Genomic DNA, 24,633 nt, shown 5'->3' on the forward strand with positions numbered 1-24,633 from the left:
TTTGGAACCACAAAAAGATTTGAATAGTACCCTAGACCCCTTTCTGGAGTACTGTTACGATAACACAGAGAGAGGAGAGATCCCTCACACACTCTAGAAAGGCCTCTCTCTTTTCTGGTCTTGAAGACAGGTTTAACAGGAGGAATCTGCCCCTGGGCGGATGGGATCTGAACCCTATCCTGTAACCATGGGCGACAACGTCCAGGACCCAAGGACCCTGAACGTCCTGCAACCAGGCTTCTGAGAAGAGAGATAATCTGCCCCTACTTAATCCGGAGACCGGTCGGGGGTAGCCCCTTCAAGATGATTTTGTCTCGGCTGGTTTCTTGCTCTGCTTAGACTTGTTCCAAGAATGAGCTGGTTTTCAAGTTCCCTTGGACTGGTCCGCTTTTGCTGCGGGCTGCTGGCGCTGGGCCATGTCCGCACGAAAGGGACGAAAAGTAGATCCCTTAGGCTTAGCCTTCTTATCCTGCGGTAGGAAAGCTCCCTTGCCTCCCGTAACTGTGGATATGATCGAATCTAATCCTGGACCGAACAGAATCTTTCCTTGAAAAGGCAGGGACAACAGCCTCGACTTAGAGGTCATGTCCGCAGACCAAGACTTTAGCCACAGAGCCCTGCGAGCTAAAATGTAAAAACCTGACACCTTAGCGTTTAGGCGAATAATTTGCATATTGGCATCACATATGAAAGAATTGGCGATCTTTAGCGCCTTAAAGGGACAGTTAAAAACTTTCATGTTTCAAATAGGGCATGTAATTTTAAACAACTTTTCAATTTACTTTTATCACCAATTTTGCTTTGTTCTCTTGGTATTCTTAGTTGAAAGTTAAACCTAGGAGGTTCATATGCTAATTTCTTAGACCTTGAAGGCTGCCTCTAATCTAAATGCATTTTGATAGTTTTTCACCACTAGAGGGCATTAGTTCACGTGTTTCATATAGATAACATTGAGCTCATGCACGTGAATTTACCATGGAGACAGCTCTGATTGGCTAAAATGCAAGTCTGTCAAAAGAACTGAAATAAGGGGGCAGTCTGCTAAGGCTTAGATACAAGGTAATCACAGAGGTAAAAAGTGTATTATTATAACTGTGTTGGTTATGCAAAACTGGGGAATTGGTAATTAAGGGATTATCTATCTTTTAAAACAACAAAAATTTCCTTAACATGTTTTCCAACTTTTTATCCATGGGCTCTTTAAACAATGAACTATCCTCCAAGTGAATAGTTGTCCGCTTCGCGAGTGTGGAGATAGCCCACCTTAGGGACAGTACCTCACAGCTCCAGCTGAGAGTCCGGGACAGGGAACCATTTCTTAAAGGAAGAAAGGGAAAAGGAAGAACCTAATCGCTCCCATTCATTCTTAATAATATTTACCATCTTAACAGGAACCGGGAAGGCACCACCCTGTCCTCATATACCATATCAAGCTTAGGAATCGCAGGTTCTTCTGGAAGCTTTGGTTCCGGAACCTCCAGAGTAGCAAGCACTTGCCTCAGCAAAAAGTGCAAATTTTCCATCCTAAACCTCCGCCGGAGGTTTAGATGACATGGACTACGACCCAAAAGGGGCCCCCTCCGAAGAGTGGGAGTGGGCCTCGTCATCGTATAACGCCTCAGAAATTTCCACGGGCGTAGACAACCCCTGGGCCGGGCCGCCATGATACGCCCTACGCTTGTGCTTAGCAGAACGTGGTAAGTCATGGATCACTTTCGATACCGCCGTTTGCAGTTGATCCGCAAAATCTGATGGCCAACTAATCTCTCCCGCAGGAGTAATGGTTGGATCCTGGGGCACTGCATGTGCAGGAAACGCACCTCACAGGACAGGGACCCCTCAGAGGGGGATGGCTTAGTAGTACTAGACATCCGTTTACCCTTAGATGTCGTAACTTTATTAAGGCATGTGGAACATAGATGAGCAGGCTGATCTACCAGAGCCTCCTCACAATAAACATAGGAATGACACCTAGATAAAGAGGGTGAGCACTCTAACGTGTCCGAGTCCTCCATAGCTTGCGCTGATATTAAGGACTAGATTAACTTAATAATTAGGCACCTTTATAACCTCCAGTGGCCGGGGCACTCACCACCTCCAATGACCTGGACTAGAGAAACCTGTTTTGTCTCCTGCGCCGTAGATGGACAGAGGAAAATAAATAGCCACTCCCAGTCACATGGAATGCCCGGCAGGAACCGCCCCTCCTACCTAAGGAGAAAACGTGCCAAAAAAGGGCTGCGCCATACTCCCGTAAGCCACCTGAAAGTTCCACACATTGTCAGAGCCTTATCTCGCACATAACGCAGCAATGACACAAACAATATCATGTAAACCCTCCCCTGTTCAATAATCCCCTTCTTACCAGAATCTACTCCGTGGAACAGGAACACGGCCCTTCAAGTGTGAGAGGTTAGTAGCCTCGCTCCTGACATAGGCTTGAGTATAAAAAGCAGGCAGCGAAACTCGTCAATGCTGATTGCTTGTGGAGCTGTTAATATGAGTAGGGATGGGTTTGCAGAAAGACTCTCCCTGGATCTCCGGACTCTAACTTTCATCCAGGCTCTCACTGAGAGGCTGATAGGACTACTTAAAACTCCAGTCCCATTCCAAACAGTACTAATCTCCATAAGAGACTACTCCGATCTTCTGCACTTCTCTGCCGTCCTCCTACAATAGGAGCCTCACTGAGACCCTTTGTCAAAGTTAATCCCGCGAGGTGGTAGCCTCTCGGATAAACAGTTGAAATACAATACATTCATGAGGAAAGTAAAATGAAACGATCTTACCGGAATCTATACCGTGGAACAGCAACACGGCCCTTCAAGTGTGACAGATAGTAGCATTGCTTCTGCCATGGACTTGAGCGAAGAAAGCAGGCAGCGAAACTCGTAACGAGCTGTTAATATGAGTCGGGATGGTTTCGCAGAAAGACTCTCCCTGCATCTCCGGACTCTAATTTTCATTTAGGTTCTCACTGAGAGGCTGATAAGACTACTTAAAACTCCAGCCCCATTACAAAGAGTACTACCCTCCATAAGAGACTACTCCGTTCTTCTGCACTTCTCTGCCGTCCTCCTGTGACGAAAGGCAAAGAATGACTGGGGGATGAGGGAAGTGGGGGAGGTATTTAAGTCATTGGCTGGAGTGTCTTTGCCTCCTCCTGGTGGCCAGGTTCTTAATTCCCAACAGCAATGAATGAAGCCGTGGACTCTCCTACCCTTTAGATTAGGGATGCACATTTTCGGCGGCCCAAATTTTGGTGCATCGCTAATATTATTCTTTATTTAGTTCTGTGTAACACTGCAGATCACACCCTACTGTACAAGTGACCATGTCCATTTGTTGGAGCTTTCCCGCCTACAAGCTCTCTCAGCTACACACACACACTATAGTTAAAAAAGAAAAAAACAATTTCGGTTTCGGTTTTCAGCCAGGATCATCCTGAATTTTCGGTATCTGTTTCGGTCCAGAATTTTCGTTTCGGTGCATCCCTACTTTAGATGGAAATTATATACATACACATGTATATGTATGTATATATACACATTATAGCACCTTCCATTCAAATACCTTGTCATATACCATATAACTTTTACCCCTTTTAATATTTATATAAATAATTATTATTTGATATTATATACAGTATCTAAGGGTTAATTTTAACCTATTTATGTTGTGTTTAATGCAGTTTTTATTTATTTAGCCCTAACATGGGCTCATGTGGTTGCGCTTAATTTCAACTTGTATTATACACAAAAGTTAATGCGATTGTGATATTTTAATATTGCCCGCTAATGTTAGTGCACCACTTGTACTGTAGCCCTATGTGTTTTATGCCTACAATGGGATTAAACAAATAGTTAAACTCCCGCTCAGGGGCCACAACTTATTACAGCTCCTGAGCAGTATCCAGTGGTAAACATATAGCTACTAGTCGGTTGTGTCCTTCTAAGAATCAACTATGTCTTACAGCCCCAAAGCAGCCCTTTAGCTATGTGTTTAAACTATTCAACAAATATTTTAACAATTACTTATTTAATGTATAAAAACTATAGCAAACAGGAGAAATTACAGACAATGGTAATCATTAAAAACAGAAGCAGATAATTTACTATGTTAAAGATCTAATTGTCCTTCCCCCCTTACACATTATGGTATCAAACATGCAAAGCAGCAGAAAGCTCATAGATAATACCTGAAGCAGACTGAAGAGCAGCAGAAAGCTCAGAGATCACACCTGTAGCAGACCGAGGAGCAGCAGAAAGCTCAGAGATCACACCTGTAGCAGACCGAGGAGAAGCAGAAAGCTCAGAGATGAGATCTGTAGCAGACCGAGGAGCAGCAGAAATCCCAGAGATCAGACCAGTAGCAGACAGAGGAGCAGCAGAAAGCTCAGAGATCAGATCTGTAGCAGACAGAGGAGCAGCAGAAAGCACAGAGATCAGATCTGTAGCAGACAGAGGAGCAGCAGAAAGCCCAGAGATCAGACCTGTAGCAGACTGAGGAGCAGCAGAAAGCTCAGAGATCAGACCTGTAGCAGACTGAGGAGCAGCAGAAAGCCCAGAGATCAGACCTGTAGCAGACAGAGGAGCAGCAGAAAGCCCAGAGATCAGACCTGTAGCAGACAGAGGAGCAGCAGAAAGCCCAGCGATCAGACCTGTAGCAGACTGAGGAGCAGCAAAAAGCTCCGAGATCACACCTGTAGCAGACTGAGGAGCAGCAGAAAGCTCAGAGATCAGACCTGTAGCAGACTAAGGAGCAGCACAAAGTTCATAGATAATACCTGACGCAGACTGAGGAGCAGTAGAAAGCACAGAGATCAGACCTGTAGCAGACAGAGGAGCAGCAGAAAGAAAGCTCATAGATCAGACCTGTAGCAGACCGAGGACCAGCAGAAAGCACAGAGATCAGACCTGTAGCAGACTGAAAAGCAGCAGAAAGCTCAGAGATCAGACTTGTAGCAGACAGAGGAGCAGCAGAAAGCTCAGAGATCAGACCTAAAGCAGACAGCTCAGAGATCAGACCTGTAGCAGACAGAGGAGCAGGAGAAAGCTCAGAGATCAGACCTGTAGCAGACAGAGGAGCAGGAGAAAGCTCAGAGATCAGACCTGTAGCAGACAGAGGAGCAGGAGAAAGCTCAGAGATCAGACCTGTAGCAGACAGAGGAGCAGGAGAAAGCTCAGAGATCAGACCTGTAGCAGACAGAGGAGCAGCAGAAAGCTCAGAGATCAGACCTGTAGCAGACTGAAAAGCAGCAGAAAGGACCAGCAGAAAGCACAGAGATCACACCTGTAGCAGACTGAAAAGCAGCAGAAAGCTCAGAGATCAGACTTGTAGCAGACAGAGGAGCAGCAGAAAGCTCAGAGATCAGACCTAAAGCAGACAGCTCAGAGATCAGACCTGTAGCAGACAGAGGAGCAGGAGAAAGCTCAGAGATCAGACCTGTAGCAGACAGAGGAGCAGGAGAAAGCTCAGAGATCAGACCTGTAGCAGACAGAGGAGCAGCAGAAAGCTCAGAGATCAGACCTGTAGCAGACTGAAAAGAAGCAGAAAGCTCAGAGATCAGACCTGTAGCAGACTGAGGAGCAGCAGAAAGCACAGAGATCAGACCTGTAGCAGACTGAAAAGAAGCAGAATGCTCAGAGATCAGACCTGTAGCAGACTGAGGAGCAGCAGAAAGCACAGAGATCAGACCTTTAGCAGACTGAAAAGCAGCAGAATGCTCAGGAGATCAGACCTGTAGCAGACAGAGGAGCAGCAAAAAGTTCAGAGATCAGACCTGTAGCAGACAGAGGAGCAGCAGAAAGCTCAGAGATCAGACCTATAGCAGACCAAGAGCAGCAGAAAGCTCAGACATCAGACCTGTAACAGACTGAGGAGCAGCAGAAAGTTCATAGATCAGACCTGTAGCAGACTGAGGAGCAGCAGAAAGTTCATAGATCAGACCTGTAGCAGACTGAGGAGCAGCAGAAAGCTCAGAGATCAGACCTGTAGCAGACTGAAAAGCAGCAGAAAGCTCAGAGGCCAGACCTGTAACATACTGAGAAGCAGCAGAAAGTTCATAGATCAGACCTGTAGCAGACTGAGGAGAAGCAGAAAGTTCATAGATCAGACCTGTAGCAGACTGAGGAGCAGCAGAAAGTTCATAGATCAGACCTGTAGCAGACTGAGGAGCAGCAGAACGTTCATAGATCTGACCTGTAGCAGACTGAGGAGCAGCAGAAAGCTCAGAGATCAGACCTGTAGCACACTAAGGAGCAGCAGAAAGCTCAGAGATCAGACCTGTAGCACACTGAGGAGCAGCAGAAAGCTCAGAGATCAGACCTGTAGCAGATTGAGGAGCAGCAGAAAGTTCATAGATCAGATCTGTAGCAGACTGAGGAGCAGCAGAAAGCTCAGAGATCACACCTGTAGCAGACTGAGGAGCAGCAGAAAGCTCAGAGATCAGACCTGTAGCAGATTGAGGAGCAGCAGAAAGCTCAGAGATCAGACCTGTAGCAGACGAAGAGCAGCAGAAAGCTCAGAGATCAGACCTGTAGCAGACTGAAAAGCAGCAAAAAGCTCAGAGATCAGACCTGTAGCAGACCAAGAGCAGCAGAAAGCTCAGAGATCAGACCTGTAGCAGACTGAAAAGCAGCAGAAAGCTCAGAGGTCAGACCTGTAACAGACTGAGAAGCAGCAGAAAGTTCATAGATCACACCTGTAGCAGACTGAGGAGCAGCAAAAAGTTCATAGATCAGACCTGTAGCAGTCTGAGGAGCAGCAGAAAGCTCAGAGATCAGACCTGTAGCACACTAAGGAGCAGCAGAAAGCTCAGAGATCAGACCTGTAGCACACTGAGGAGCAGCAGAAAGCACAGAGATCAGACCTGTAGCAGACTGAGGAGCAGCAGAAAGCACAGAGATCAGACCTGTAGCAGACTGAGGAGCAGCAGTAAGTTCATAGATCAGACCTGTAGCAGACTGAGGAGCAGCAGAAAGCTCAGAGATCAGACCTGTAGCAGACAGAGGAGCAGGAGAAAGCTCAGAGATCAGACCTGTAGCAGACTGAAAAGCAGCAGAAAGCTCAGACCTGTAGCAGATGAAGAGCAGCAGAAAGCTCAGAGATCAGACCTGTAGCAGACTGAAAAGCAACAAAAAGCTCAGAGATCAGACCTGTAGCAGACTGAGGAGCAGCAGAAAGCACAGAGATCAGACCTTTAGCAGACTGAAAAGCAGCAGAATGCTCAGGAGATCAGACCTGTAGCAGACAGAGGAGCAGCAGAAAGATCAGAGATCAAACATGTAGCAGACAGAGGAGCAGCAGAAAGCTCAGAGATCAGACCTGTAACAGACTGAGGAGCAGCAGAAAGTTCATAGATCAGACCTGTAGCAGACTGAGGAGCAGCAGAAAGTTCATAGATCAGACCTGTAGCAGACAGAGGAGCAGCAGAAAGATCAGAGATCAAACATGTAGCAGACAGAGGAGCAGCAGAAAGCTCAGAGATCAGACCTGTAGCACACTGAGGAGCAGCAGAAAGCACAGAGATCAGACCTGTAGCAGACTGAGGAGCAGCAGAAAGCACAGAGATCAGACCTGTAGCAGACTGAGGAGCAGCAGTAAGTTCATAGATCAGACCTGTAGCAGACTGAGGAGCAGCAGAAAGCTCAGAGATCAGACCTGTAGCAGACAGAGGAGCAGGAGAAAGCTCAGAGATCAGACCTGTAGCAGACTGAAAAGCAGCAGAAAGCTCAGACCTGTAGCAGATGAAGAGCAGCAGAAAGCTCAGAGATCAGACCTGTAGCAGACTGAAAAGCAACAAAAAGCTCAGAGATCAGACCTGTAGCAGACTGAGGAGCAGCAGAAAGCACAGAGATCAGACCTTTAGCAGACTGAAAAGCAGCAGAATGCTCAGGAGATCAGACCTGTAGCAGACAGAGGAGCAGCAGAAAGATCAGAGATCAAACATGTAGCAGACAGAGGAGCAGCAGAAAGCTCAGAGATCAGACCTGTAACAGACTGAGGAGCAGCAGAAAGTTCATAGATCAGACCTGTAGCAGACTGAGGAGCAGCAGAAAGTTCATAGATCAGACCTGTAGCAGACAGAGGAGCAGCAGAAAGATCAGAGATCAAACATGTAGCAGACAGAGGAGCAGCAGAAAGCTCAGAGATCAGACCTATAGCAGACCGAGATCAGACCTATAGCAGACCAAGAGCAGCAGAAAGCTCAGAGATCAGACCTGTAACAGACTGAGGAGCAGCAGAAAGTTCATAGATCAGACCTGTAGCAGACTGAGGAGCAGCAGAAAGTTCATAGATCAGACCTGTAGCAGACTGAGGAGCAGCAGAAAGTTCATAGTTCAGACCTGTAGCAGACTGAAAAGCAGAAGAAAGCTCAGAGATCAGACTTGTAGCAGACCGAGGAGCAGCAGAAAGCACAGAGATCAGACCTGTTGCAGACTGAGGAGCAGCAGAAAGCTCAAAGATCAGACCTGTAGCAGACTGAGGAGCAGCAGAAAGCCCAGAGATCAGACCTGTAGCAGACTGAAAAGCAGCAGAAAGCACAGAGACCAGACCTGTAGCAGACTGAGGAGCAGCAGAAAGCACAAACATCAGACCTGTAGCAGACTGAGGAGCAGCAGAAAGCACAAAGATCAGACCTGTAGCAGACTGAGGAGCAGCAGAAAGCTCAGAGATCAGACCTGTAGCAGACTGAGGAGCAGCAGAAAGCACAAAGATCAGACCTGTAGCAGACTGAGTAACAGCAGAAAGCTCAGACCTGTAGCAGACCAAGAGCAGCAGAAAGTTCATAGATAATACCTGAAGCAGACTGAGGAGCAGCAGAAAGCCCAGAGATAATACCTGAAGCAGACTGAGGAGCAGCAGAAAGCCCAGAGATAATACCTGAAGCAGACTGAGGAGCAGCAGAAAGCCCAGAGATAATACCTGAAGCAGACTGAGGAGCAGCAGAAAGCCCAGAGATAATACCTGAAGCAGACTGAGGAGCAGCAGAAAGCCCAGAGATAATACCTGAAGCAGACTGAGGAGCAGCAGAAAGCCCAGAGATAATACCTGAAGCAGACTGAGGAGCAGCAGAAAGCCCAGAGATAATACCTGAAGCAGACTGAGGAGCAGCAGAAAGCCCAGAGATAATACCTGTAGCAGACTGAGGAGCAGCAGAAAGCCCAGAGATAATACCTGTAGCAGACTGAGGAGCAGCAGAAAGCACAAAGATCAGACCTGTAGCAGACTGAGGAGCAGCAGAAAGCACAAAGATCAGACCTGTAGCAGACTGAGGAGCAGCAGAAAGCACAAAGATCAGACCTGTAGCAGACTGAGGAGCAGCAGAAAGCACAAAGATCAGACCTGTAGCAGACTGAGTAACAGCAGAAAGCTCAGAGATCAGAGCTGTAGCAGACCAAGAGCAGCAGAAAGTTCATAGATAATACCTGAAGCAGACTGAGGAGCAGCAGAAAGCCCAGAGATAATACCTGAAGCAGACTGAGGAGCAGCAGAAAGCCCAGAGATAATACCTGAAGCAGACTGAGGAGCAGCAGAAAGCCCAGAGATAATACCTGTAGCAGACTGAGGAGCAGCAGAAAGCCCAGAGATAATACCTGAAGCAGACTGAGGAGCAGCAGAAAGCCCAGAGATAATACCTGAAGCAGACTGAGGAGCAGCAGAAAGCCCAGAGATAATACCTGAAGCAGACTGAGGAGCAGCAGAAAGCCCAGAGATAATACCTGAAGCAGACTGAGGAGCAGCAGAAAGCCCAGAGCTAGGAATATCAGGGAGTACTTCTTCACACGCAGTTCCTGTATTCTTATATGATTTGCTGGCTTCATTGGCTTTACAGGGAATCATACAAGACACATACAATTAGAATGCAAGAAATATAATTTGTGTCTGAGTATTTGGCTCATTTCCCTCAAAGTACATATGACTTCAGCATTAGAGAGATGATTAATAATGCCCCCTATTCATGCTATACAAAGGGACACTGATTTAAAAAATATTCAGTTGCAGTTGCTTTATAACTGTATCGCTGTAGCCTTTCAGCTGGCATTATCTTTTCTCATCATATGTCAGAGAGCAGACTGCTGTAATGATACAGTCATAGACCCTCTGCAGCTTAGGGACATAAACATACAAAAACAAAATGCTCTAATGCATTGTATGCAAACGCAATCATACAATAAAATGCTCTAACTAGGTGTTTAACACCTGCAGAAGGACTAAACACATAGTTAAATCAGCTCCAGAACAGCAATGCACTACTGGGAGCTAGCTGACCACATCTGGTGTGTCAATAGCAGGTGGCTTATATGTAAAGTCACTATTCACCAGCTACATCCCAGTAGTGCATTGCTGAATCTAGGTATGCTTATTAACAGAGGATATCAAGGAAACAAAGTCAATTTGGTAATAAAAGTCTCTTAAAATTGAATGCTTTATCTGAACATTGATAGTTTAATTTTGAATTTCATATCCCTTCAAGTTTTTGTGATTATAATGTCCCTTAAAAATACAGACTACATGTTTTTTTTTACAGAAAACTATGTAATTCTAACCACAGCCTGTTGTAACTTACTACAAATGGCTTAAAATTTGAAAGAACCAAGGTAGCAACATAACATAATGCAGTTTTACAGTCAACTTCTGGATGCAAAGAAAAACGGAAAACTGTTTTGTATTGGGGGGTCAATATATGGTATAAAGTTTAACATTTTGGTAAAGGACAAAATCAATGTTAAAAAAACAAACAATAACTAGCTGACTACCTGTATCTGTGTTAGTGCAGGCATCCCGAATTTCCGGAGCTTTTTTCTTAGTGGAAGCCAAGTAATGTAACATTGCAATCGATGTAACAGGTGCCTCTGGATTGTTTTCTGACAACAGCGATTCGAATGTACCTGTTTAAATAATAAGTCTATGAAAACTGTACAAAAACAGAAGCAGGCTACTAACAGTAAACTTGATAAAGGCCTATTACAAGGCCGAAACGCGTTAACATATATGGTAAACCTAGCTCTAATATTTTCACACTATTTATAGCAATATTCCACTATTGTATTTTCTTTGTTTACAGGTTTTAAGGATAAGGTTTGCAATGGGAAGTTTTGACTAATCCTGGATCTTCCCCATCAATCTTTAATATTTACTCTCACAGCTTACGGACATTATTTTTCTTTGAACATTTTTTGATTTATATTTTTTTATTCATATTTTTGACTCATTTTTTCATATATTTTTATACACATTGATCACATTTTTGAGGATTTTGGTCAATTTTTAGTTTTTTGCTTTGTGTCAATCACATTTGCATATTATCACATTAAAAGTTATCTACACAACACCACAAGGAGATCACCAATCACCCCACGCCATTTGGAACTCTTTATATTAATCACGTATATCCACCACGTGTTTTAGACATAACATCAGTATAAACCTTTTTCAGGATTTTATTTGGTTTTACTTTGATATATGCATATGTTTTAGCTATTACATTTTAGTTATTTGTTTGACTTGGTCTTATGGATGCATGTTAAATTGAAAGTGTGTTTTTTGATTAAATGTGTCATTTTAAAGTGTAACTAACTTTTAGTTATTCCCTTAGCCTTTGTTTAAGCGCTTCTTGTATCATCTTTTATTTATCTGTTCTCTTCTAGGGCTAGCTAGGTGCCCTTTTTCAAGGAGCTATAGGGGTTTTCACTATATGCTAAGCGCTGCGAGGATAATCGTGGTTTATTAACTGTAAACTTGACACAGAGGTGAAGATGTGACATTAAAGTGCGCATGATAGAACCCTTAACAATTATATTGTGATATTCTAAAAAAAAAAAAATACTATTAAAATTGCTTTGTATTAATAAATATAAATAAATTCAGGTAACGTACCGATTGGAATAGCGAAGTCATTATTCTTCTGCAGTTCAGGATCATCGTGCTTTTTCGTCTAAGAGAAAAACACATTTATAGTACTAAAGCTTAATTTTAGGACAGGAAGAAATGTTTACATTCATATATGTAATGTTTTGAGGAAAACAGGTCCCTATATAGATTTAAATCTGATAATATAATCTCCCCCGGCTCCTGACAAATTTATATGAAACGTTTAAGTCCTGCACTAAGTACAATAGGCATTGGGTCCACGTCTAGATGATTGCTGGATATTTCAGGGCTGGACAGTACTTTTAAAGCAAGATACATACAGCAAATAAGAAAAGTTCTGAAAGTCAAAATACGGTTTTTAAATATAACCTATGTAATGGGAAATTATATATATAATTTTTATTTTTATATAATACCTTACATTCCCCCTATAATACCCACTATTTGTAATAGAATATGCAATTAGCAAGGAGAATAATTCTGCCAGAGATGCAGCAAAAAAACAGTCGGTAGCTTATGGTTGCCAGTGTAATTTATTATACAGCAGTGACGAGGGAAACAGCATGTGCGCAGACGCAAATCAAGACTCCGATAGCTGACCAGCAAGCTAGTGCTGATTAGCCATGAGTGAAGAGTAAAAAAATAAAATTAAAATAAATGTTTTGATGACATTTTGTATCATTACCAATAGGACTATTTTTATGCAATTAGGCTAAGCCTTTTTATTTTTAATCTTATTATTGTTATTGGTTTCAAGTTAATATATTAATAGCAATGCAAAAAGTTACTATGTTCCTTTATCCAGTATACAATAATTAAACACAACATAGGGCTATGAAAAAGATAACAGATTTAACGGTTTTCCATCAATTTACCTCAATTTGTATAATTTCATCAAAATTGTTTGGATTAATAATGGAGTCTTCAGGCCGGAATGTAACAGATGACTTTCTCTCTTTTCTCTCAGTACTGTTTTCTTGCTTCTGTATGTGGGTTCGTCTTTTTTGCCTGTTATCAGAGAAAATCATTTTTGCTATAATATCATTATGGTGAGTAAACAGTTCTGCATAACCCACATACAAAACCACTCTCAGTAGTCAGTTCTGTAAATCACCTTTCTAATAGTCTTCAGAAGTAAAGAGAACTAAGCCAAGAACATACAATTGTATCACAAAAAGTAGCACCAGACAAAAAAACGTATATACCTTTCAACTCTCGCTCACTGCAGTCTAATTTTACAGAATCACTACAGAAATCCAGTCATTGTCCTCCCAATCATTACTTTTATGTTAAATTATTTCTTACACATATTCTTCTACTGTTTACATGTATAAATAATTTCATTAAAGGGACATTCTGGTCAAAATTTAAATGCACATAGATGAATCACATCTTTGAATACAAACATATTTGCAATATACCTGTATTGATAAAAATGCTTCTAGTAAAAGCTATCACTGTTTTAGTGTTAACATTTTTCTTTGCATGTGCATGTGAAGCATAACTTGATATTCTCAGTGCACCAGCATTCTAAATAATGCAGCTGCTCAGAGCAACAGTGGGGCTTGTATCATGTCAGCAATTATCTAATTGAATCATTACCAGATGAAAAGCACATTAGGTTCTCTGAGCAAGTGCTGTGTTTAAAATTCTAGTGCACAGTGCATACTTAAATACACGTTTGAAACAGCTATATATTTTATTAGAAGCATTTTTGCTAATACATGTATATTACAAAAATGCTTTTATTCAAAACTGAAATGCATCATGTGGATTCCAATTTCGGCTGGAATGTCCCTTTAAATCTCTGACATGTCTGTTTGCCTCCCCTTTAGGGCCAGATTACAAGTGGATTGCTACATATCGCTTTCTTTAAAGCGATATTTGCCCTACACTGTGTTCGCATTTGAGTTGATGGAAAGCATTGCGAGAGCGCACTTCAATAGGTTCCAATGGGAGCCTCGTTCTGATTCCGGCATGCGTGACAACAAGGAATATTGTGAAAAGTTCACCTATATTCTGAATAAATGTTCTTTTGATCTCCTGGTACTCACAGTGGATTATCTACAGCGGGACCTTGACACGCAGAAAGAGGAATTATCACGCCTGGAAACGGCATTGAAAGCGATGATGACGGCTGAAGATATGGATAAATTACTGCAATCTGTGAACAGTAATATTGCAGAAATGAAGAAGGTCATCGAGGCACGAAAACGCCAAAAGTTCCAGAGGGACGAAGATGATTATCGCAGTGGTATGGTGTATCGATGGGCGACGGATCCCAATTACGACGATAGGAGGCGACAAGGGTCGACCAATTGGAGACGGCAACGTCGGATGCGCGACACGGGCGCATCCTCCACGTCATCCACAAGTGACACGTCGGGGGACTCCGAAGGAGACGTAGGGGCGGTCAGAAACACCGCCGGAAAATCAATGGATACCAAAACGAAAGAAGCCAGGCCACAGAGAACGTCACGGAACAAGACCAAGCGGAACTGATGGTGAATATCTCTAAACATACTTTTACAGACTTAGAGAAACAGGTAGTCAACAAAGGACTGTCATTTTGTCCCATACCAAGATGTGACTTTTTTCAGCTACAAAGGGAACTACATACTTTATTCCGCAATATTAAATTAAAGGCATATTTTGGACAATCACAGGCTGTTCAAGGAGATAATATTAATGCGGACTTGGAGTATGGTGATAAACCTTTGTCTCTTAAAAATTTGGGTCTTAGATGTAAAAGTAACTTTAATCCTCAGGTGCATAACAGCATAGAAACTTTTATACAGTTAGTTTTGAGGGACATAGATGTACTTAAACATAAACAGCTAGTCACGGATAGGGACAGGAAAACTCTACAGAGTAATTTCTCTAGATCTGAAAATGAGGCACTACTAAGTTTGAAAAATAATAACGAGATTATTTGCAAGCCAGCGGATAAGGGCGGGGCCACCGTTATTCTTGATAAGAAATACTATGTTCAAGAGATTAGGGGTCAACTACAAGATAATACAGTGTATAGATTACTAGACAGGGACCCAACATTTGAAGTACAACATGAGTTGACTCAATACATCAATAAAGCAATATGTAATGGGGTAATAACTGAAAAAGAACAAAAATTTCTGTTGATTAAAGAGTTTGTTACACCTGTATTCTATACATTACCCAAAATACATAAGAACAGAGAGGCTCCCCCTGGCCGTCCGATTGTTGCCAGCACTAATTCAATCATGACAAATGTATCCAAATATCTTGACAAGTTACTTAGACCACTAGCTATGGAATCTATGTCCTATATTAAGGACACAGGTGATTTTCTTGTGAAACTAGAAGAATTAAGTATGTCAAGTGAGAAATATATCCTTTTTACCCTCGATGTAAATAGCCTTTACACATCCATTACACATACAAGTGGCTTAGGGGCTGTCAGACAGGCTATCCAGAGTAATGATAGATTTTCTAACATTCATTGTGAATTTATTTTAGGATTATTACAACTCATCCTCTACTGCAATTTTTTCCTTTTTCAGGATCAATTTTACCTACAATGTCAAGGTACTGCGATGGGGTCAAATGTCGCCCCCACATATGCCAACATCTTTATGAATGTATATGAGGAGAGATTTGTATACACTAACCAGTTATTTCAACAATATGGACTGTGTTGGTTCAGATATATCGATGATGTGTTTGGCATATGGGGGGGCGACATTGACTCCTTACAGAAATTTGTGGCTGATTTAAATGTATCTACTAGACACATTAAGTTTAAGTTGACCTTCAGTGAGGAGTCAGTGGCTTTCCTAGACACTAAGGTAATCAAAGATGGGAGGACATTAAAAATTGACCTATATAGGAAAGAGAGTGACAGAAACAGTCTCCTAAGGTATGAAAGTGCCCATCCCCCCATTTGATCAATAGCCTTCCTAGGAGCCAACTCCTGAGGGTCAAGAAAATAGTTTCAGATGACAACACAGCCCATACCAGATTATTAGAAATGGGTAAACTGTTTATTGAGAGAGGTTTTCCCAAACAACTCATCCAGAAACAGATAGAAGAAGTCAGTGAAATTCCTAGACATTCTATCCTGTGAGGCAATGTAAAACAGAAAAAAGACAATAAGCGTATGGTTTTTGTCTCACAATTCAACCCTCTTAGTAAGAATATTAATAATATTATCAGGAAACACTGGTCTGTTATTAAAGACCTTAACCCTCAAATTAAAGATTTTGAATTACCACCCATGCCAGCCTATAGAAGGTGTCAAAACCTAAGGGACAAATTAGTAAGAGCAGATTTAGGCCCAGGTAAGAAACAGACACAAACATATATATCAACACCGAAATTAGGCTGTTTCCCATGCTTAGGGTGTTGTAATTGCAATAATGTAATTAGAGGTAACTGTTTCTTGCATCCCCTGACCAGCAAGAAATTTAAAATCCCTGGTTACTTTACATGTAACTCAGAGTATGTGATTTATTTAATTAAGTGTCCATGCTCAAAGATTTATATAGGTGAGTCTACACATAGGGTAAGGGACAGGATTGTAGAACACAAATCCAATATAAGATGTGGGAATAGGGACGCTCCAGTCTCTAACCATTTCTTGCAGGCAGGTCATACCATCTCCCAACTGAGATTCCAGGTCATAGAACAGATCAAGAGGCCTAGGAGAGGTGGTGATAGACAATCCATACTTAAAAGCAGAGAGACATTCTGGATTTATACATTACAAGCTCTTGCCCCTCTAGGAATGAATAAGGAAATAGACTGGCAAGTAACATTGTGAATATACTGTAGTAATATGCTATCTGGATATATTGGTATAAATGTGGTAATTATGTAAATTTATTGGTGCTGCAATATTTTCTTTTTGCAATGTTTAATTATTGTAAATTGATGTTTTTATAATATATACATATTTATGTTTTGTCTTATAGGTCACTATAGAAATTTAGAATGAAGTATCTTTATCCACTAGAGGGAGTTTGAAAACAATACTGTGTTTGATATATGAAAGAGTTAACTATATGGGTGTACACCCACACAGGTATTTGTGACCCCTCCCCATATAGCTATTTAAGCAGTGTGTCTAGCTACTTCTGTATACAACATGATTAAGGTCAGTTGATGACCGAAACGTCGTTGCTTTCCTGTATGTTTCATCATTAAAAGCAGTTAAAAGTTCATAAAGTGTGGTGCTGCTGCTCTTTTCTACAATATTGTCTACCTTTGGGGGTTAGTGCAGAAACCCCTGTAGCGTGCACCCTTAATTGGATGGTGAGTGCTGGGCCCATTTCTATATTCTCATTCCGGCAGAGACGGCATCAGAACTTAAGCACAGCAAAAGGGGTAAATAGCGCAGAGATGGCAGCAACTATAAATGTATATGATTATATATATGTGTGTGTGTGTGTGTGTGTGTGTGTGTGTGTGTGTGTATGTGTGTGTATGTGTGTGTATGTGTTAATATATGCATATACACATATTTACACATAACTATCGGCTAGATTGCGAGTTGTGCGTTAGGCTGAAAAAGCAGCGTTAACAGGTCCTAACGATGCTTTTTCACTACCGCTGCTATTACGAGTCTTGAAGGTGTAGGAGCACCGCACACTTCTTTGGCCTTACCGCAAAACGACTTACGTAAACTTCGTAAAATCTTTTTTCTATGGGACTTCCATAGTGCTGGTATTACGAGTCTGTCCTGGGAGGCCAAAAAGTGAGCGGTACACCCTACCCATTCAAGAGTACTAACGCATTTAAAAGTCAGTAGTTAAAGGGACACTGAACCCAAATTTTTTCTTTCGTGATTCAGATAGAGCATGCAATTTTAAGCAACTTTCTAATTTACTCCTATTATCATTTTCTCTTCTTTCTCTTGCTATCTTTATTTGAAAAGGAAGGCAGCTATTTGTTTGGTTCAGAACCTTGGAAAGCACTTGTTCATTGGTGGATGAATTTATCCACCAATTAGCAAGAACAACCCAGGTTGTTCACCAAAAATGGGCCGGCATCTAAACTTACATTCTTGCATTTCAAATAAAGATACCAAGAGAATGAAGAACATTTGATAATAGGAGTAAATTAGAAAGTTGCTTAAAATTGCATGCTCTATCTGAATCACAAAATAAAAAATCTGGGTTCAGTGTCCCTTTAAGAGTTTTATGGTACTACGCCGTAACATAAAACATAACTAAAGTGCTAAAAAGCACACTAACACCCATAAACTACCTATTAACCCCTAAACCGAGGCCCTCCCGCATCGCAAATACTAAAATAAAATATTTAACCCCTAATCTGCTGCTCCGGACACCGCCGCCACCTACATTATATTTATGAACCCCTAATCTGCTGCCCCCAATATCGCCAACACCTACATAATATTTATTAACCCCTAATCTGCCGCCCCCAACGTCATCGCCACTATAATAAACATATTAACCCCTAAACCGCAGCACTCCCGCCTCGCAAACATTCGTTAAATATTATTAACCCCTAATTTGCCGTCCCTAACATCGCCGCCACCTACCTACATTTATTAACCCCTAATCTGCCACCCCCAACGTCGCCACCACTATATTAAAGTTATTAACCCCTAAATCTAAGTCCAACCCTAACCCTAACACACCCTAACTTAAATATAATTAAAAGAAATCTAACTAAAAATTCCTATCATTAACTGAATTATTCCTATTTAAAACTAAATACTTACCTATAAAATAAACCCTAAGCTAGCTACAATATAACTAATAGTTACATTGTATCTAGCTTAGGGTTTATTTTTATTTTACAGGCAAGTTTGTATTTATTTTAACTAGGTAGAATAGTTATTAAATAGTTATTAACTATTTAATAACTACCTAGCTAAAATAAATACAAAAGTACCTGTAAAATAAAACCTAACCTAAGTTACACTAACACCTAACACTACACTATAATTAAACTAAATTAACAACAATTAAATTATTAAATTAGCTAAAGTACAAAAAAATCCCCCCACTAAATTACAGAAAATAAAAAACAAATTACAAGATATTTAAACTAATTACACCTAATCTGATAGCCCTATGAAAATAAAAAAGCCCCCCCAAAATAAAAAAAACCCCTAGCCTAAACTAAACTACCAATAGCCCTTAAAAGGGCCTTTTGCGGGGCATTGTCCCAAAGTAATAGTAATCGGCTCTTTTACCTGTAAAAAAACATACAAACAACCCCCCCCCCAACAGTAAAACCCACCACCCACACGATGGGGCGTGTCTGAACAGTGATCGGATCGGTCACACTTTTTGGAGCTCCAGCTGAATTTCTCCTAATCCGCCGATTCAGAGAACCCTTTTACAGCTAATTACTCAAATTAGCATCCGGCATTGAACTACTGTTTAATAGCACGCTACATCACCAAAATTACGCTGTATTTGTGAAGCTGCAGCACGAAATCAGACTATAGAGGCCTAGTGCGGCGGCACCTAATAGGCAGCGCCACCCCCCTCGGAAGTCCGAGGTATTTAGCTGCAGTTGGACACTTCAAATAACTAAACCGAGTCTTTGCATTATTATCATTAATCTTTGACAGACCTAAGAGACGGACTTAAGTATATAGCATCATTCGAATAAGTGCTATATACTTCAAATAACTAAACCGAGTCTTTGCATTATTATCATTAATCTTTGACAGACCTAAGAGACGGACTTAAGTATATAGCATCATTCGAATAAGTGGTGGAACCTGCTGCGTCACCTTGTATCTAAAATGGCTGCTGCGGAGGAAGCTGACACTTGGGACATCTTTAACAATTCACATTGGCGCAAATTTGAAGAGCTCTGCCTACGACTAATTGAAAAAGCCCCGCAAGACCCATTGCTTATGCACGGCTCCTTGACAACTAACTACAGAGCCCTGAAGTCACGACCAGAGAGGCCGGAGCTGCGGAAGATGTGTATCGACACTGATGTTACCCCACCGATTAACCTACAATACAATAGGGCAAACGGGGAGAGGTCGAGCAGCCCACAAATCTCAGAGGGGAGAGGCCCAGCGATACAAGTGAAATCTGCTTCACCCAACATAGCGAAGAGGCTCCGGCAGACGATGACATCCATACCACCGGTCTCGGTCCGGTGGGGTTTTGGGGGGGGCCTGGAAACCTGAGTCGGTTGAGAGCATGTCTTCAAAGCTGGCAGCCTCCCTAAACCGCCTTGATTTTAAAAGTCACTTGCTGGAAATTGCCTTTGTTAAAAACAGAAACTTACTCATACCAGGCAACTTCATTCGACCTAAACGTACACGCCAGTCGCTCCTTGTATCATATTGGACTGCCTTTCTTATCGCTGCGACACAAGATCACCAGGACTTTACTAAAGCACGCATTGTTATGCTCACAAAATCTTGGGGTTAAGGGATAAGGTCATTCTGCAGTACAAGCTGTCAACAGAAAGTAGTAAAAGACTCGAATACAGTAGTAGAATCAAACTTATTTACACAGAATGGTTGATGTTCTTGTTTTTTTCTCTTTTTTTGTTGTTGCAACATTATAATGTTCTATATAATATTTCTGTTTGTTAAATATTCTGACATTGCAGATAGAGATGTGTATATATGCTGAGCACCATAGTGAATCCTGTCTTTATAGTACTATACTAATGCGTCATTACATGCTCAGGTTAATATGTCCCATATCCTATAAATATATGTTAACAGGGTTTGGCTGATATAATTTAGGGTCCACATAACTTTGTCTTTGGATCTAGCAGTTTGCGACCGGAACTGCTGTAAAAAAGACTAGCATGATACCACAGAAGAGAAACTGCCCTATGCCGCCCTGAATGCATTTAGTTAACTATTTATGTTGGCCCAAGCCCCCGCACTATATTAAGCGCATTATAAGACCTATAATACATTCCATATGAAATAGTCTATTTCATGAAATGGTAACCAAATAGTTAGAAGTCCTGGTTTCAGAACTTAACTCTTGTATTTCAGCCAACCTTAAACTCCATTTCATTTTGACGCAGGGGGTTAGGGACTATAGATGTCAAGTACCGATCATCTAATACTTATAGAGTATAATTTTCAATAGAAAACCTGTCACAAGTAGAAATGTAAGAAATATTATAGATGCGTCTAGCTGTAGCTCTAGCATTGTTATTTTTTAGTTTATTATTCAACATGTATTTAGAACAATGCAATCTTTTTTTCTCTTTTCTTCTGTTTGTTTACACCAGTGCTCTATAATACCCCATGTTTGTATATTGAATTTACATCTGGTCCAAGAGCGACCAACACTGTTATAGTTTGGGGGAAAAATGAGGACTTTATCATTTCTGAGGGATTGTACCAGAATTAACATAATATTGCAAAGTATAACATGTACCCTCACCACTTATTTGTATGCATTTTCTTATTTTCTCAATAAAAAATTTAAAATAAAAAAAATAAAAAAAACACCACCCACACAACCAACCCCCCAAATAAAAAATCCTATCTAAAAAAACCTAAGCTCCCCATTGCCCTGAAAAGGGCATTTGGATGGGCATTGCCCTTAAAAGTGCAGTAAGCTCTTTTGCGGCCCAAACCCTAACCTAAAAATAAAACCCACCCAATACACCCTTATAAAAACCTAACACTAACCCCCTGAAGGTCGACTTACCGAGAGAGTTCTTCATCCAAGCCGGGCCGAAGTCCTCATCGAAGCCGGGACAGACAGGCAGAAGTCTTAATCCAGACGGCATCTTCTATCTTCATCCATCCGGCACGGAGCGGGTCCATCATCAAGACATTCGACGCGGCGCATCCTCTTCATCAGACGATTACCCGACGAATGAAGGTTAAAGCGACGTCATTCAAGATGGCGTCCCTTAGATTCCGATTGGCTGATAGAATTCTATCAGCCAATCGGAATTAAGGTAGAAAAAAAAGCCAATAGAATGCAAGCTCAATCCTATTGGCTGACTGAATCAGCCAATAAGATTGAACTTCAATCCTATTGGCTGATTGCACCAGCCAATAGGATTTTTTCTACCTTAATTTCGATTGGCTGATAGAATTCTATCAGCCAATCGGACTCTAAGGGACGCCATCTTGGATAACGTCATTTAAAGAAACCTTCATTCGTCGGGTAGTTGTCGGATGAAGAGGATGCTCTGCGTCGGATGTCTTGAAGATGGACCCGTTCCGCGCCGGATGGATGAAGATAGAAGATGCCGTCTGGATGAAGCATTCTGCCCGTCTGGAGGACCACTTCGCCCGGCTTGGTTAAAGACTTCTCCCGGCTTCGTTGAGGACTTTGGCCCAGCTTGGATGAAGACTTCTCAAGGTAAGTCGATCTTCAGGGGGTTAGTGTTAGGTTTTTTAAGGGTATATTGGGTGGGTTTTATTTTTAGGTTAGAGTTTGGGCCGCAAAAGAGCTAACTGCCCTTTTAAGGGCAATTCCCATCCAAACGCCCTTTTCAGGGCAATGGGGAGCTTAGGTTTTTTTAGATAGTATTTTATTTGCGGGGTTGGTTGTGTGGGTGGTGGGTTTTACTGTTGGGGGGGTTGTTTGTATTTTTTTTTTTACAGGTAAAAGAGCTGATTACTTTGGGGCAATGCCCTGCAAAAGGCCCTTTTAAGGGCTATTGGTAGTTTAGTTTAGGATAGGGTTTTTTTTATTTTGATAGGGCTATTAGATTAGGTGTAATTAGTTTAAATATCTTGTAATTTGTTTATTATTATTATCTGTAATTTAGTGTTTTGTTTTTTTTGTACTTTAGCTCATTTAATTTAACTGATTTAATTGTTGTTAATTTAGGTAATTTATTTAATTATAGTGTAGTGTTAGGTGTTAGTGTAACTTGGGTTAGGTTTTATTTCACAGGTATTTTTGTATTTATTTTAGCTAGGTAGTTATTAAATAGTTAATAACTACGGCAGATTAGGGCTTAATAATATTTAACTAATGTTTGCAAGGCGGGAGTGCGGTGGTTTAGGGGTTAATATGCTTATTATAGTGGCGGCGACGTTGGGGGCAGCAGATTAGGGGTTAATAAGTGATAAGTGTAGGTAGGTTGCGGCGACATTGGGGGCAGCAGATTAGGGGTTCATAAGTATAATGTAGGTGGCGGCGGTGTCCGGAGCGGCAGATTAGGGGTTAATAATTATAATGTAGGTGTCAGCGATGTCGGGGGCAGCAGATTAGGGGATAATAAGTGTAAGATTAGGGGTGTTTAGACTCGGGGTTTATGTTAGGGTGCTAGGTGTTAACATAAAATGTGTTTCCCTATAGGAATCAATGGGGCTGCGTTACTGAGTTTTACGCTGCTTTTTTGCAGGTGTTAGACTTTTTCTCAGCTGGCTCTCCCCGTTGATTCCTATGGGGAAATCGTGCACAAGCACGTACGACCAGCTCACCGCTGACTTAAGCAGCGCTGGTATTGGAGTGCGGTAATGAGCAAAATTTTGCTCAACGCTCACTTCTTGCCTTTTAACGCCGGGTTTGTAAAAACCCGTAATACCAGCGCTGTAGGTAAGTGAGCGGTGAGAGAAAACTGCTCATTAGCACCGCATAGCCTCTAACGCAAAACTCGTAATCTAGCCGTATATGTGTATATAGTCCAAAATGCATAACACCCCACACTCCTGCCAACTTTACCCTCAAAATACTGCCTTGTGCAGTTATTTTATTAAAAACAAACATGCTACTATCTTTATTTTTTAATAAAATACACTACACTGTATTTTGGGGGCATTTGGGGCACATTCATAAAAAATTAACCAGAGATCTGCGTGGCTGCAAACGGGCAAATTTGCCTATTTGCGGCATGATAATTTAGTGCTCCACTTGTAATCTAGCCCTATGTAGGATATTTGTAGTACAATAAGTTCTGTCTAAAACAAATATATTTTTACTTAAATTTATAATGAATGACCACTGTCTGCCAAGAACGACTACTACACATTGAGGCTGTTGCAATAATATTATAATGTTGTGTTTATGACACACCTTTTTATGCTATCCATAGGCTTGACTTCTTCAAATGGTTCAATGTTTGCTTTTAGCAATTGCAGTGCTCCTTCTGCTGTGCCGCGTAGACTTTTAGTTCTCAAACTTTGTTCAAAAGCTATAAGGTTCTGGAGGGGGATAAGCTTAGGGGTGGAACCAAAAGGTATATTCTGAAAACAAAAACATACAATAATGTGAGTTTCAGTTTCTTCTAAAAGAGAGGACAAGTAATGACAATAATATTGAAAATCTATTAAAATTAGACTATGGGATATGTTTGGACTATGTAGCATCCAAAGAGGTTTTGCTTTTGACTGCTTTGAATGTGTGTTTTTTCAGGGATTATGCACAAGCTAGGGGTAAGCAGCAGTAATTTTGAATATACAAGATTCCAGTAGAAGACCTACTGAAAAGAGGGCCCTGGTGCAAAAAAAATGTTGGGCCCCCTAAAGGTAACTAAGTAGTTAGCAATAGTAATATGCATTCTGTTCTGTATAATGACTTTGAGAATATATGATAGATAGATAGATAGATAGATATAGATAAAAGACTCCCCTGCATTGGGATGTACACATTCTGGACATGTCTATGTATAGACTGGCTGCTTAGCCCCTCCCCCAGCACTTGGACCCTGGTGCCACTGCACCTGCTGCACCAATTGTAGTGCTGCCCCTGCAGGATTCTGGAATTTTTCAGCAAATTTTGTAGCATTGCTTACTAATTAGACTCACTGGCCAAGTCTCCAGGGTTGCTGTAAACTGGT

The 24,633-nt window shown here is 41.5% G+C and overlaps 1 protein-coding gene across 1 annotated transcript in view; it reads right to left on the reverse strand.

Moving 5' to 3' along the window:
• The window catches only part of CPLANE1 (ciliogenesis and planar polarity effector complex subunit 1), a 319,607-nt gene that overhangs the window by 110,467 nt on the left and 184,507 nt on the right, over positions 1 to 24,633 (reverse strand). Inside the window, exons 36-40 of the mRNA XM_053699673.1 lie at positions 23,871 to 24,040; positions 12,753 to 12,885; positions 11,884 to 11,941; positions 10,764 to 10,895; positions 9,726 to 9,830 (exon numbers count right to left, since the gene is read on the reverse strand). Of these exons, the coding sequence (XP_053555648.1) occupies positions 9,726 to 9,830; positions 10,764 to 10,895; positions 11,884 to 11,941; positions 12,753 to 12,885; positions 23,871 to 24,040 (598 nt within the window). The remainder of the gene's footprint in view (positions 1 to 9,725; positions 9,831 to 10,763; positions 10,896 to 11,883; positions 11,942 to 12,752; positions 12,886 to 23,870; positions 24,041 to 24,633) is intronic.

This window comes from Bombina bombina, chromosome 2 (assembly GCF_027579735.1).
Source record: "Bombina bombina isolate aBomBom1 chromosome 2, aBomBom1.pri, whole genome shotgun sequence".
NCBI classification, from domain to species: domain Eukaryota; kingdom Metazoa; phylum Chordata; class Amphibia; order Anura; family Bombinatoridae; genus Bombina; species Bombina bombina.